Here is a 16,796-nt window from a genome sequence, read left to right on the forward strand (position 1 = left end):
ATTCGTTTGGGGGGGGGGAGCACAATTAAAAAATTAAGAAAGATTAAAACGGAGCGAAATTTAAGTTTCTGTTTTATTTTTACAACAACCGTAAAACAGCGCATACTCAGCAAGTTTTATCATAATTTATAAGCATGATGTTGAAGCACTAAATCAACATCTTATTTATTTTTCTGCATAATTAATGATGAAAGTATTTTTTTATTTATTTTCTGAACATCTGTTAAAAAAAATAATTTGTACATTCTCATGAAAAAAAGAATCAAACTTTTCTTTACATTCACATAACTATTTACAGTGTTCATGTAAAGCATTCATCTGTTCTTTTTATAATAAAAATTCTGTTTTCAAAGAGAAACGTTTACTGCCAAATTTCTTTACAAAAAAAAAAAAGTGCAAGTTTTCCTGAAAAAAAACTTTCACCTAACAATTTATGGTAAAAAATTCATCTTTTTTTTTTTTTTGGGGGGGGGGGAATAACTTTTATTGATTAAAAAAAATTGCAAAAAATAATAAAAGTAAATAAACGAACAAAATGCAATTTTTCTTGAGGAATGTGTTCCATTTTAACAAACTGAGCCATAGCAACGCATGGCCGGGTACAGCTAGTATATATATATATATATATATATATATATATATATATATATATATATTTATATTTAATTTTATTTCAAATTTACATTCTGTTAAAGGTTTTGAATATCTTCCAATAGGTCCTAATGCGATCTTTCCTTTTTCTTTTTTTTTTCTATCCTCTTATTATAAACCCTTTATGAACTTTTTGTACTTTCTTTTTTTTTTTTTTTTTAAAGAGCTCCATTTTCCTTAATTTCTCTCTAATCTATCCCATTTTTTCATTGTTCCTTTTGGCGTCGAGAGGTTTCAGGTCGCCTGATGAAATCTCTTAGACTGAAACAGATTGCTATTTGTAGCGACCATATATAACTGTTCACCCCCAAATAATAAAAAAATATTTTGCTCTTTTTATTGAACACTATTTTACAACCTCATTGTCTTCATTAGTTCTGACTTTTGAACACCTCAAACCTGCATATATATATATATATATATATATATATATATATATATATATATACTTTCTAAGTTCCAAATATCAAGTTTTCTCAGTTGGTCATTTATTACTTTTCAAAAGATAGTCATTACAATACGTTTCTGTATTGTGACTAATAAATGTGTAAAATTATGTTATTGTTGCATGTTCTGTTATGTACTCATGAGACGTTTTTTTCATTATAAAAAATACTTTATGGAGGAAGATTTTTTTAATCCATTATGATTGGTATATAAAAACTAAGTCAATTTCAAGTAAAATGATGAACCTATATATATATATATATATATATATATATATATATATATAGTAAGTTATGAAAACATATATGGCAATTAAGCTACACAGAATATTCCGCTTTTTATCCTCATGCATAAGCTTGACAAATTCTCATGAAGATGAAATGCAGAATATTCTGTGTAGCTTAATTGCCATATATATTTTCATAACTTACTATCTAGCCCTACTTATGTATTGAGCATTGTTGAAGTAAATAGTGAAAATTTATGCATGAAATTATATCTTATTATATTAATTTATGTGATTAAATGAAATAGTAATATATATATATATATTAAAACATAACATAGTGTACATTCAGATTTAAAGTATTTTCTTTAAGGATGAGGATCAAGAGTGAGTGGAGTAATCCTGGGAAAGGATTAGTGCCTAATATGATTTATATTTAAATCATATCACTTCTCCAACTGTCACTGGTTTGATTCATTTATAGTTATATCATGCCTTAAGTAAGATAGTAAGACAAAAAATTCATAGATTGCCAATCTCTGATGTAGTAGATAATGAAAAAGGAGTCTTTAGGTCGCTCTCTACTATAGTTGATCTTTTTACTTTCAGTTTAACAATCCAGAATACTATGCCTCGTTCCCATCTCGATTATCTTTTTGGTGGTTAAACAAGTAAGTTTTCCTTGTTTTGTTTGTTTTATTTTGTTTTTTGCTACTTTTTAAAAAATTGTTTACTAACTAGGTGAAGTATTTGTCTACTTAAAGTTATAACAAATAGCTATTGATTCCAGGTCATAACTAATAGCTGTCCACTCCAATACTTTTGTTATAACTGTTATAAATTCTTAAACAATCATTGTCTACTGTAGCTCCAAACTGTGAATCTTACTCTTAAAAAGTAAGTCTACATGGAGAAGTACAAAATGCTCAGTTTATTACAAGATTTTAGCTTCTGTCCTTTGGAATTCTATTTCACTGTTATTGTCACTTTAATTAAATAGGTATGAAACTTTTGCTTGTTAAAAGCCAATTTTCATTTGCGTTGCATCTGATAATAAAGTAAAACCTTTAAGAGATTTATTAAAGAACTTTACAGATAAAATAACGTAGGAGTTGCTGAATGCATTATGATGAAATCTGAGGAGGCTTTTTTTTTGTCTTTCAAACTGTAATTGGCTGACGTTTCATTCTAAAGGCAGATAACTCCCTTTTCTTTGGTCTCAGGAAAATAATTGTCCATTAACTAATTCATTGGTGAGCTACTACACAACTTGTCTCTTCGACTTCTTGTTACAGACTAATACCTAATTCTGATTTCTCCTGTCTTATGTGTCTCTAACGTCAGCCAAAGTGAACAATCTTGTTTGTCACGTAAGCCACATCGTTGTTTAAACCAAATTTCAAACTAACTTTGTTTATGCTTTTCCGCTGTTCATAACATTTTTCCTTGAGCTAAAATTCCCCAGTTAAATATTTAACAAATATTTTAACTAACATTCTTTTCTTTTAAAACCTTTTTATGAATATATTTTTAACTTAATTTAACAATTAATCATGATATTTTTTCTAACTTTTGGCACTGTCTACCTCGACATAACACAGATACGATGCTGTGATCATAGCCAAGGGGCCACAATATAACACGTAACAGTTTATTTTTAAAATTAGTTAGTCCAGTTCAGATGACTGTTAATATAAGACATTTTTAAATATCTATCTTAAAATAAAAATCAAAAAGAGATGTAACTCTTTTTAAATTGAAGAATCTAATAGGAGTTATCTACCTTATATTTAAAAATGTGCAAAAAAATAACAATTAAAAACTAAAATAATTCATGTCATTCCAACAAAGAGTTGATTATATAATTTTGAAGTTCAGTTTATTATTTATTTATTTTTGTATTGTTGAGTCACTATTTTTGAAGGAATCAAGGATTGTGATTTTTAGTTGAGTGATGAAAAGTAAGAAAAGAGTATTGCAAATGGAGAAAATTTGATGCTTGTGTAGATTGGTAATCTTTTAAACCAACTCATTTCGAGTGAAAACATTACATACTTACATGTAATGTTAAAATTAGTACAAATTACAAAAAATTATCGAGTAGAAAAATGATTACAAGCAAATGAAAATTATCGAGTTTAGCAATTTATAAAGTTTTGTGTTTTAATATTGGAGATTTTGCCAGATCCAAGGGGAGATAACTGCTATTGATAAATTTTACTAAATAAATGTTTACTAACATTTTTAAACACAACGTCTTTGAATGTATATGTAGCTGATTTTGATTTAAAATACATTTAGCACATTCTCTATTGGATCATATTTATGAATTTTTGGAATTCATATTAATTTCAACGTGACACCTAAGTGTAACAGTGGACGCCCATATAGTAGCAGCAGCAGTCAACATGTGCAAATGACTGAGCCATGTGTGAGGTGACATGACAGCGAAGAAGGAAAGAAAACGATTATAAAAGACAGACATATTACACATGTGGGCCAAGAGCGACAGGAAGATATGCATCCTAAACATGGTCGGACAAAGAGTACCACATGTTCGACACGGCAGAGTCTTGTTAAGCACATTTGAGCATGAGAAAACTTTTAAACAAGTGACAAGGCATTATTCTGAAAAGTACCTGTAAATAAATGTCTGTTGTTTCACTGAAAAAAAGCGCGAGTCAAATTCTATCCTTGTCTTTGTTTTTTTGCGACTGTCTGCATACAATGTGTGGGTTGTGATGTGTTAACATATTATGGACCATGTTACAGAAAGTATGTAATATTTTCACCTGAAATGTGTTCGTTTAAAAGATCACCAATCTACACAAGTAGCAAAATTTATATAACTGTTACTCAGCTGAATGATGATTTCTATGAATGAAGATTCCTATGGGGCAATCTATTAAAACTGAACCTGTTTTTTATTTAAAAAAAAAAAAAAAAAAAAAAAAACACTTATCAACACACATTTTAAAGTAAATCACATTTTTTTTTTCATTTTTTTAGGCTGATAAAACTTTCCTATCGACAAACACTTAACGAAGATGATATGTTTGCTTTGCATCCAAAAGATGAAGCTAAATGTGTCATTCCTAAATTTGATGCCCAATGGGAACGAGAAGTCAGAAGATGTAATCGGATCAAGCAAGTATCATTTTTTTTTTAAATCTCTTTATATACCTGTTTAATATATCAAAAATGGAACGATTGGATTGAGAAATTAGCGGTGATAAGTTTGCATGATGAGATTTCAAAACGTATTCAATCATCATATTTCTACAAAGCCACCATTCACTCATGCATAGTTTTGTTACCACATCTGGCCTGGTGCATCTACCAATAGACTCTCACTCTTAGACAAGATCTGAAAAAGAGCCTTAAATCTCATAGGTCTCTGACTATCAGCCAAGCTCCAGCCTCTGTCCCATCTTTGCAATGTCTGATCCCTGTACTTGTTTTACAAGTATTTTAATGAAATATGCTCTATCTTTTCTCTGGCAAGAATTCGACAAGGAAAGATGCATTTGCTTGTAGACCCAAAATGGGGACAGCAAGCAGAGAGTGGCAGTGTAGTGACACAGGCTATCCATCTATCTGTCTGTCCATCTGTCTTAAAATGATGATAGGCATCTTGGAGATACTACATTTTACTCCTAACTAAAAGGACAAGGAAATAGATGTGTTTCATGGCAGAAAATACTCCTTCTGCCTGCAGAAATGCATAGCTGTGGCACTGTTGATAAACTGATTAGGTTTTATCAATTATGTGAGTGCCAATAGATTGCTCATTATTGCATCTGGAAGAGAATGAGGTTAGTTACTTAAGATAAAAGTCACATTCAGTTCATTGTCTTAACACTTTTAATTCTGATTTTTTATCATTATATTTCACCTGGTGCTATAAAAACAAATAAATGACAAAAATCTATATTCCAAATTTCAAGATGTTGACCATCTTACAATTTATTCCTTTAAGTACATTGACATGAACAATTCTTGACAGCACCTGTTTAGTAGTGCAAGGTGGTTAACATCTTGAAATTTGAAATATAGACTTTTGTCATTTATTTTTTATATGCTCTGTTATTACATTGAGCTTTATGAATTAAAGGATTAGTATAAATAAAAGATGAAATATGATTTAAAAAAATTCCATATATATATATATATATATATATATATATATAGTAAGTTATAAAATATATAGGGCGATTAAGCTACACTGAATATTCTGCGTTTCATCCACTCTAGGACTCTTTAGGCTTATGCACGAATTTTGTGGTTGTCTGTCGTTTTTATATACGCACCTTCTATTGAGATTTTAGTTAGCCAATCAGCTTTCTAGTATCCACCGCGCCCTTCCTATTAGCCAATGAACATGCACTTACTGGATAACTACTTCATTTACTCACATAAAATTGATATACGAAAGTATAAATTTATGCGTAAACTTTAAGTATTTACTTCAAAAGTGCTCAATACATAGGTAGAGCTAGTTAGTAAGTTATAAAATATATATGGCGGAATATTCAGTGTAGCTTAATAGCCAAAGTTTACGCATAAATTTATACTTTCGTATATTAATTTTATGTGAGTAAATGAAATAGTTATATATATATATATATAAGTGAAAGCTTACTAATACAATCCCAAAAGCCATTCTAAGTTGCATACATAAGATTATTGAAAATGAAAGGACAAACAGAAAAATGCTAGAGAAGATAAGTTTTTGGTATCCGGGTTTTTCTAATCAGTAACACAAATCCTGTGACCTGTGCCTTCAAGTGTTGTTTTTTTTTTGTTTTTTTTAAAGTCATCTTGTATTTTTTGTTTTGTTTTTTGTAAATTGCTGAAAGCCATAACACTTGTTTCTTTTTTAATATATGAATCTTCACATACAAGCAATGTTACAGACAAATGTAGCATTTTATTTCAGTCCTGAATAATGTAGGTCTTAACAGGCTGGTAGGTTTAAATTAAATTAAGAAACAGATTATAAATTTTATGAAAAACATATTCAAATACACGTTTGCATCAAATTCTGCCTTTTGCAATTAGGGCCACTTTCCTCCTTATGAGTGAAAATACTCCGAGCATATCCGGTATTTTGTCGACAGCTGATGTGGTTATTAATTTCACACAGAATCAATGAATTTATTAATATGAACTTCGTTTATAGGGTAATAGCTCCTGCCATATAAAAAGCTTTTGATAGGGTTTGGAAAAAAAGATCTACTTTATAAGATTTTTATGAAATATCTGGAAATGTTCTCTCAGCCATCAAATCCTTTCTCTCTGATAGGCTCATAAAACTAGTTGTTGATGGTCAGAAGTCTGAAGCACATAGTATGAACACTGGTGTGCCTCAGGGATACACTCTTGACCCAATCCTCTTCTTGATCTTCACCAATCACATTTTAAAATTATTCGTCAACATTTATGCAGATGACACAACCATCTATGGCAACACTTTGAAGAGCATTAATGATCAAGATCTTTTTAATTCTCTTTCAGCCTGGAGTATGTGGTACTATGGAGAAAAGGGTGGATGGTTAATTTTAATACAGCTAAAACCAAGCTTCTCTCCTTTCATCACCAGTGCTCAGGTCGTCACTTTGCCTCAATTGAAATAAATAGCTCTTCTCTTGAGGAAGTCACCTTCCTTGATAAGTTTCTGGAAGTAACTTTCATTCTGCTGCTCTAATAAATTTGAGCACAAAAGTATATAAAAAAAATGAGTATCTACATAGACGAGAACTTTTTCAAAAGATTAATCTCAATTATAAAACTCACTATGTTTGTCAGTCTCCATTTTTTTTTTTTTTTTTTTTTTTTTTTTTTCAAACCGTATCTTCTGCAAGACAGCAAGTTGCAGAATTTGTAGACTGTTTTTTTATAGGTCTGTACCCGGTTAAAATAGTTGGTAAGGGGGTCAACATTGAAAGAAACAAGAACTTGGCAAGTATAAGCTGACTTAAACGGCTCTTTTATGCATGTGCAAATATATATATACATTTGTATGTTAATTTTAGTATATTTTTTAGCTTATTCTTATCCAACTGACAATGACTGTCTTAGACTGGGGTGCTATAAATTTTGGTTTCAGTTTTAATTCTAGCTGATGGCACCCAAGTCATATTTTTTCTTTTACTTTTGAAATCTTAACTATATTGGATACAATATAATATGAAATGGTAGAGAATCGATTCTATAATAATAAATACGAAATGTGCATAAATTAAGATATCAAACTTAAATGTATTTTACGACTGGGCTTTGCTAGCAACACCTAAAACAATAAAGCAAAATAGGTTGAAAGAATGAGAACAAACCTTGCTTTTCTGCCAAAAATAAAGAAAAAAGAACAAAAGAAAACCGTAAAAACAGTTATGCAATAAACTTCAATAAAAATATCTTGAAAGGTCCCTTTCCTTTCAGCTTTCTAGATCTTACCTTAGCTGTATCTTTTTTTTAAAACATGTATTATTTTTTTTTCTCCAACAAAACCTTCAGGGTTAAGAGCTCATAAGGTTTTCTCATCCATAAAATCAATAAAAAAGCCTGATTTTTTTTTTGTTTTCTTCAAAAGAATCAAGAATCTCTCAAAATTCAAAAGTTTTGCTTGAGACAATTCTTTGCTTTCTTTTGACCTCTTCAGGTTTTAAATCTTGGAGCGCTTTTTTTTTTTTTGTTTTTAAACCTCTGATTTTTAAATCTTATTCCTTTTTCAAAGATATAAAAGTCTTCTCTTAGGAAATTCCTTATTCTTATTGATAAAAAAACCACATTTGTCTTTTATTGGCTGTCAGAGATAACGTTTTACTTCCAAATTGAAGTATCTGGAAGTGACATTGAACAAAAGCACCAAAAGGTGGGGGAAACTTTCAAGCCTAATTGAATTATTCAGGAATAATCAATACTATTCAAAGCAGTTTGAATAGTATTATATTTGAATATAAAATACTATTCGAACACCTTTTGAATAGTATTGATTTTTTTTTTTTTTTTTAATGTATAATATTATTCAAACACCTTTTGAATAGTAATGATTTTTTTAATATACTAGCAATGGGTGCCCGGCGTTGCCCAGGTGTTTGGAGGTGTGTGTTGAGCAAAAAAAATTTTTAAAAGTAGTAGTAGTAGGAAGGCAGGCTCGAACCCGTACCGCGAAGGAGGAAAAGAATGGGGGGAAAAAACGTGATGTCTTTGCTGTTACGACCACCGCCAAACTGGAAGTGACATAGGTTTAAATTAAGGCTAGACAATCGAAAAAATGGGATAACTTTAAAAAATATCGGTGAAAAAAGCGACCCGTCCTTGTAGAAAAGTGCCCAGTTGAGGGTGAAGAAATTAATGTTTTTAGCCAATTTTTTTGGATTTGTCGTCTGAAGGGTCGAGCTTCAAAACGATACTGATCTTGTGAAAATCTGTCGCTTCTGTCGAAATTTTTAGGCAGACATGCAAACATACATACATTTACATATTGGTAGCTCAAATTTTCGACCCAAACTAATTAACACTTGCCCTATCTCTTAATACCCTTTATGTAAAATTTCAAATGTTTAGACCAGAAATTGTCTGAGTAATTTGGTAGAGACCGCAGAGGTCAAATTTTTTAAAACTTTGACCCCTATTATGACCCCCTTAACATTTATTGTTTTGGGTTCTAATCAAGTTATTAAGTTAGATCCATGTCCAAGGAACCTATATCTAAAATTTCAATTGTTTATACCCAAAATTGTCGGAGGAGTTTGGTAGAGTTCTCAAAGGTCAAATTGTGTAACTTTGACCCCTTAACAGCCAAATTTCTGTCCGAAAATAGATTACAAAGATTTCCCCAAATCTCAATACCCTGTATATCAAATTTTGAGTCTGTAGACTGAAAATTGACAGTTATTGCATAGGGAAATGTACACAGACAGACACACAGGCAGACAGATACTTTCACTTTTATAGGTATATATATATAATATTATTCAAACACTATTGGACAGTATTGATTTTTTTTTAATATATATTATTCAAACACCTTTGAATAGTATTGATTTTTTTAAAAAATATATAATACTATTCGAACACCTTTAAATAGTATTGATTATTCCTGATTAATCCAATAATTATCAATCATCATTTCAAAAATTTAAAAACATAATGGAGATGTTTCCAAAAGTCATGGGAGCTGTGCTGTTTTCTGAATAGATTAACAAGATATTCAAAGACGTCTGAATGATGGAAGATATTCACTTAGTTGCAAGTCTCTGAACAGTTTACAGGTGATTGTGAACAAGATTTGATGATGTGAATTTTGATCGTGGTAATACGATAGCTGTATACCATTTTAATGTTTATAAATGATGTTGAATAAGGGTTCCAATATTATTTCTTATAAAATAAATTATGCATGTTTTTTTGTTTTTTAAATTTCAGTGAAAAAAGAAGGAAGAAAGCTGCAAAGATTTCTTCCGGTCCATCAGAAGTAACTGAAAAAACTTCACTTTTAGAAGTCAAAAGAACTTCACAACCAAAGAAAGCTCCAAAGAAAAAGAAACCATCTTTGTTGCGAGTTCTCGCCCGAACATTTGGCACAACTTTGTTGAAATCGCATTTGTGCAAATTTACGTATGACATCTTTCAATTTGTGAGTCCCCTTGTGCTGAAGTGAGTAAACCATTTTACATATCTTAACAAGTACAAGGTTTATTCCAAAAGTAAGGCCTCCTATTTTTTTATTTCTTTTAACTCAAAAAGTTAAAGATAACAAATACAGGAGTGGTACCATTAAAACTAGCAGCCTTTTGTGCCCCAGAATTTATTTTTCTACATAGTCATGATTAAGGCTAGGACAACAGCATATTCTTTTTATTGTTTTGACTCTCAAGTTTGTATCCATTGGTGTCTTATATGCTTTTGTATAGAGTGATGTGGTTCACGATTGATTAACTGTGTCTGTGTCGGATATATACTCGAGAGTCAAAACAATGATAAGAATATGCTGTTGTCATAGCCTTAGTCATGACCATTCTCAATGCACTTTTGCCAGGAATGATGCTTCTCTGCTTCTGACACACGTCCATGACAGGGGTTTCATTCTTAGAGTCTCAGACCCTCCAAGTAACCCGGTTTACAAAATCTCAACTGCTTATGATTACTACGCTATCATCCCATTGACTAATGTATACCCATTAATCATTATCCTCGAGTGGCCTTCGGGCTTTGATAAGTGGTGACTCCTTTGTAAAAAAAAAAAAGAAAAAAAAAAAGATCATTAATATCTGCAATACAGATGAAATGCATAAGTTCAGTCATCATAACAATGCAATTTGCAATACTTTCTGACCATTCGGCGGGAATAAAAAATAGGAGGCATTAATTTTGGAATGCCTTCTATGCATAATGTTTTCATCTGAAATGTGTTTGTTTAAAAGATCACCAATGTGAAGAAGTACCACTTGCAAAATATATATTAAAGCTTTGTCATAATTTAAAGAAAAATCAGTTTACATGAATTATCTTGTATAAATTTGAAAGATTATAAAAGAAAATATAATTTGTTTGTTCATATCATCAAAAAGTCACAAAATAGTGACTCAGTAATTTTTGTTGTATTTATAAAATATCAAAATGTTATCTTGCATTTTTTTTTGCTTAGTAATTGCTGAATATCAAACAAGTAGTCGTAGTAGTAGTAGTAGTAGTAGTAGTATTAAGAAGAAACGTCTTTATTTAATATTAGTTACTTGGCATTGTTTGGGATCCCAAGTTCTTTAAATCTGACCCCCAAGATCGCCATGGGCATGGAATATGTGCCTACATTAAAGATGGTTTTCATATCTCCAGAGAAGACCCTAATTTACCTTGTATGTGCTTCTTTCATGAAAAACACCCGTCTAGCTGAAACCACTGTCATTAATTTTCCCCACTCTTTATCTGTGCCTAAATCCAAGCGTAGATTCCATGAGCAGAGCTTCTTTCTTAGACATGCACGACTGTGGAACTCTCTTCCAATTGCCTGTTTCCCACCTGACTACAACTTGGATGTCTTCAAGTCCAACATAAACAAATTCCTGACAAACCGCCACCTTAAGTAAGACACTTTGTCGAATCTCCAATGCTGACGAATACTACGATACTATCCCATTGATTACTGTACACGCAGTAACCCTTATTCCCAAGTGGCTTCCGGGCCTTGATAAGTAGTGACCTCCATGTAAAAAAAAAAAAAAAAAAAAAAAATGTAGATTACAGAAAGAAAAATAATTGGTAATAGTCAGCTAACGTACTTTCTAACTTCCGGTGTGTCTGCTTTTTTCTCTAACACCTATATCTCCCCTGTGCATGTACTCTTTTTTTTATTACATTTTTCGGATCGTTCTTTTTTTTTTTTTCTTTTTTTTTTTTTTTAATAATCATTGAAAAGTTTATTTTGATTAAGAATTATTGAAATTAGTTTTATTTAAGAATTATTTAAAGCACTTTTTGCACTCTTAGATACATTTTTTTTATGTTTGAAATTTTTTGATTTCAATATTATTTTTATACTTTTATAAATATATATTTATTAGATAAATTAAAAATTATTTTTGTAATTTCATAAACATATTTCTTATAAAATTTCAAATAAAATAAAAACTTATTTTTAATTTTGTTATTAAAAGTGCAAATAAAGTGTTATTTTTATCTATATAATTTTAATTTTTATTGTTTATTTTTCAATAATACCCTTTTCTTATATTTTATTTCAATAAATCGCTTCACAATAGAAATACTGAAAAACAATAAAAGCAAAGGAACTGATTTGCCTTGTCACCGCCTCCGGTAGCAGACACACCAAAAGTTAGGAAGTCTGTTAGAAAAGTTAAATTGAACAATATTCTTGATATTTTGATATTTTTGTGCATGTAAAGAAAAAAAACGTTTAGTTGGAACATTTATTATAGATATTGATATTAGAATCGGAAGAAAAGAGGAGAAAAAGAAAAGGGAGAGAAAGCGCGTCTCTGCACAAAAAGAACTCTTAACAGATACAAAACTCCTGAATCCATGGACAATTGAACTAATTTCACATTACCATTGGTTACAGCTGCAGAAAAGCAGGAATGTGACCATATTCTGATGGGTTTGAAAATACATGTCAGCGGCTTGGTGTTAAAATGACTGGCAATAAATACCTTTATTCCAACAGAAAAAAAGACTCGTGTCAAATTTCTTTGTTTCTTTGCAAACTTTTATACACAACGTCGAGTCAGAGTTAAAACATAACAACCATGTTACATATTGTCATTCTTTTTACAATGTCTCATACCTCATTGTATGTGTTTTTCTTTTTTTTTTTTTTGTGGCTTTTTTTTTTTTTTTTTTTACAAAACTGCATTCAAGCACAACTTCTTATGAAAAAAACAAAAACATTGTCATTTTTTTTCATTCTTTTCCAGTTAATAGCATTTACTGAAAATTAATAAAATCTTATAATATTTGTAACAAAGCCAATGATATGTATGCAAATGACAGTCATGGCACGAGCATGATGTTACAGAAATATCTGGGCAGGAGCTGCCAAAAACAGCCTATCATGCCTTGACAGAGTACAAAATAGACTTCGTGGTTTAGTGGGGGATGCCCTTTTCTCTACCCTGCAACCCCTCTCCCACAGAAGAGACGTTGCGAGCCTATCCTTGTTTTATCGTTATTTTCATGGCAGGTGCTCGTCTGAACTCCAATCCCTGGTCCCCCCTCGCCAAACTTTCACGAAAATCACCCGTCTAGCTGAATCCACTGTGAAAAATTTCCCCCACTCTATATCTGTGCCTAAATCAAAACGCGGATTTCATGAGCAAAGCTTCTTTCTTAGAACTGCACGCCTGTGGAACTCTGTTCCGTCTGCCTGCTTCCCTCCGGACTACAACTTGGATGTCTTCAAGTCTAATGTTAACAAATTCCTAATGAACCGCCCCCCTAATTAAACACTTCATAAAATCTCCTCACTAACGTGATGTACTTGCAATAACCCTTATCCCTGAGTGGCTTCCGGGCCTTGATAAGTGGTGATCACTGTGTAAAAAAAAAAAAAAATAAATAAAAAATAAATGGATATAGACATTGGGATTGGAGAAAGAGAGGAGAAAATTTTTTTTAAAGTAGAAAGCGCATGTCAGTGTGAAAAGAAACTCTTAACAAGATACAAGACTCTTAAATCGTCCAAACCGTTGTCAGATGACCGTGAACCATCAAACAAATTACACTTACATAGTAAGAATACGACCATATTCTGATGGCTTTGAAACTACATGTCAGCGGCTTGGTGTTGAAACAACCGTCAATAAATACTTTTATTCCAACAGAAAAAAAGATTTGTGTTGAATTTTTTTGTTTTTGTTTCTTTGCAGAATTTTTATACACAATGTTGGATCTAAGTTAAAATGTAACAACCACATTACATATTGTCATTTACATTGTTGTATGCCTCATTTTGTTTTCTACAAAACTGCATTGACATAGCCTTCAAACACAACTCCTTACAAAAAAAAAAAAAAAATTTGTTGCTAAAGCAAGTAAAAGAAAAACTACCCAACAATTTGTTTTCTTTTCATTCTTTTCCAGTTACTTAATAGCATTTACTGAAAGCAAGGAAGCTCCCTGGAAAGGTTACACAATGGCTGTCATAATGTTAATCATGACAACATTGCAGTCAATATTTTCGCATCAAAATTATCACATTGGCATGCGGACTGGTATGAGAGTAGAAAAATCTTTGATATCAGCTATTTACAGGAAGGTAATTATCAATATTCTTTTTTTTTCTATTTTCTTCCAGATGAATAAATGGGAAAGTTTGGCCCATTTTTTTCGTGCTAATGGTTAAACCAAAACATCCTATTTAAAATTAATTCAACTTTATAAAAAGACTCATCACATTTTTATGTACTGCTTATAAGACCATATACCAATCAACCCAAAGTTACATTCATTCTAGGTGCGTTGAACTGGTTTTCCTGAAAGGAGAAAGTTTCATGGGAACATCAAATTCACATTAGGTCCCCAGTCACATGTATATCCTCCTTCAGTTCTTGCAGGGAGGTGTCGACATCCTCTGACATACGGTGCCTAGTATTCCCAAATAATCACCCATCTGGTAGTGACCAGGCTCAATGTTTAACTTTTGTGATCTAAGGAGAACATGTGCGTCAATGTGATAACATTGTATGCACGTTCGTTGACAATCACTGACTCCGCGCTTATGTGCCAAAGTTTTTTTTCTCCTTTATTTTCTTCTGGCCATGTTTTTTGAGGATCGCCAAAGGTGTGAGCACTGGCTTACAAGTATATGACAATAAAACAACGCAAACTCACAAGAGAAAATACAAACTCTGATACATTGTCTGTAGATCAGTTGTGCTCTGACTGTATGTGTGACACCGCTGGCATGGAAAAAGGACCTCTAAATATCGACTGTTGTCATTGGTTGATCAGCTCATCTTAACGATTACTTTTGTTTACTGTGATCTTCTTTCATCTGCCCAAACTGCAAATTCAAGTGTTCCAAACAACTCTGACCCCTCAATATGTTAACTTTCAGCCACCTGTCTTTTTTTCCCCTCCCCATTGCCTTGGATTATGACTCTACTTTCAACAACCCTTCCCTTTTCGATGAATCACCTCTCTACTCTCCACGGAGTCTGGTTTTAGGAGGCGGGGGGGGGGGGTCTATAATATCAAATATGTATATCAGTCACATGGTTAACTAATTATCATATTGGTTTTGAAAAAAGATATTGTATTGATTAACTATTTTTTTTTATTTTTTTTTATTTTAATTTGATGATTGATTTTACTATAAAAAAATAATTCTGTTTTACAAAATTGTTTTATTTTCTGGACAAATGTTCTTTTTTTTAAAAGGACTAATTTGATTTTGAACAAGTTGTGATTGATTTCTAAATTGAAAGTGAAAAAACAAATTGGTTTGTTCTTATATATTCTTTCTTTGTGGCCACATTAAAAAGATAATTTTGTATCAAAATTACCAAAAGGTTAATGTTTATATGAATAAATGAAAAAAATCAAAAACAAGCTAGTTTTTTTTATTTTTTTTTTTATTAAAAAAAAACAAACAAACCTCATTATGCACACTCATATCTCCGAGAAACTTTATCTATTGGTTGTTTTATCAATGCTTCAGTTTGAAATATTTTCAGTTGTCCAGAATTCAACCTAAATAAGAAAAAAAAAAATACAGAAAAATCTTTATGATGTACATACCTGTCATGGGACAAAAATATCATATTCCAAAAATCATTTTTTTTATATAGAAAATCAATTTTTTACAATTTTTAGCAACTTACAATTGTGTAGCCATTACAAGACTGATTTTGATGTCTTTCTAGAGAGGTTGTTAATTGGGGAGGTAATCAATGACAAATTTTAAAGATGGCGGACAGACACATCATCCTCACTTCATCATAAAATTTGATTTTCTTATTTAAAAAAAAGATACTTGATCAATTTCTGATTTTTTTTTTTTTTTTTTTTTGAATATGACATGTTTTGTTTTGTTTTTTGTAATTAGATTGAATTCTGGACAAGCAGCATATTTTTATTGTTAAATACATTGAAGTATTTTTTAAATATCTGTTCTTGTTCTATTATGTGATAGTAGTGGGGAAAAATTGAAGAAATCAAGAATAGCAACCTTCAAAAGTAAATAGATCTGAAAACTTTTTACACTCAAAATATTAAACATTATTTCACATAGAAGAAAATATCCTTAAATAGAATTATTGGTTATGGTAAAATTAAAAACGATCATTGAATTAAAATAAATAATTAATTAATGTGATGTCCTTTAGACAAAAAATATGCAAATTAGTTAATCTTAGTACATTGCTTGTATACACATTATTAGTACATAACAAAACTTCAATTTTTGAATATATGAATTTGACATTTTAATTTACTTTCATTGCAATAAATGGCTTAATGGCCTGGCAACGCCACAGGGGAGACAACCAAGAAAAAAAAACATAAGCAAAATTCAGCCCAAAACTAAAGCTGGTTTGCTAGGACACTATATATATATATATATATATATATACACAAATGTAGGCAAATTTGAGCATATTTTATTGGTTTGAAAATATAGGTTCTTTTTACCAGTTGTCATAAAATTTTAACGATAGAATAGCATTATAATCTTCAAAAAGCAAATTTTCATGTAGTTTCGTCCCATACAACCAAAGATATGAGCATTTCAATATTCAATTTGGCTACGAGTATAGATACATCCATATATGTATATATTTCCCCAAAACCTCTGGCCTTGATGGAGGGGAGACTAAAACTTGCTGCTATGGTTTCAAATGATCTGAAATAACAGCAAGGGTAAACTTGATTCCAAATATTTCTCATATGTTATATCTCCCCTCTTTTTGAAATAGGGTACGATTATGAATATCTTCAGTATCAAATAATCTTT

At 30.9% G+C, this 16,796-nt stretch overlaps 1 protein-coding gene across 3 annotated transcripts in view; it reads left to right on the top strand.

Annotated features, from left to right (window-relative positions):
• The window catches only part of LOC145277545 (multidrug resistance-associated protein 1-like), a 164,115-nt gene that overhangs the window by 83,095 nt on the left and 64,224 nt on the right, over positions 1–16,796 (top strand). For all 3 annotated transcript variants that reach the window (XM_080129014.1, XM_080129015.1, XM_080129013.1), the window contains 4 exons: positions 1,934–1,995; positions 4,334–4,471; positions 9,755–9,985; positions 13,925–14,099. In XM_080129014.1, coding sequence (XP_079985140.1) covers positions 1,934–1,995; positions 4,334–4,471; positions 9,755–9,985; positions 13,925–14,099 — 606 coding nt within the window. The remainder of the gene's footprint in view (positions 1–1,933; positions 1,996–4,333; positions 4,472–9,754; positions 9,986–13,924; positions 14,100–16,796) is intronic.

This window comes from Euprymna scolopes, chromosome 6 (assembly GCF_053919585.1).
Source record: "Euprymna scolopes isolate OS-2025 chromosome 6, ASM5391958v1, whole genome shotgun sequence".
NCBI classification, from domain to species: domain Eukaryota; kingdom Metazoa; phylum Mollusca; class Cephalopoda; order Sepiida; family Sepiolidae; genus Euprymna; species Euprymna scolopes.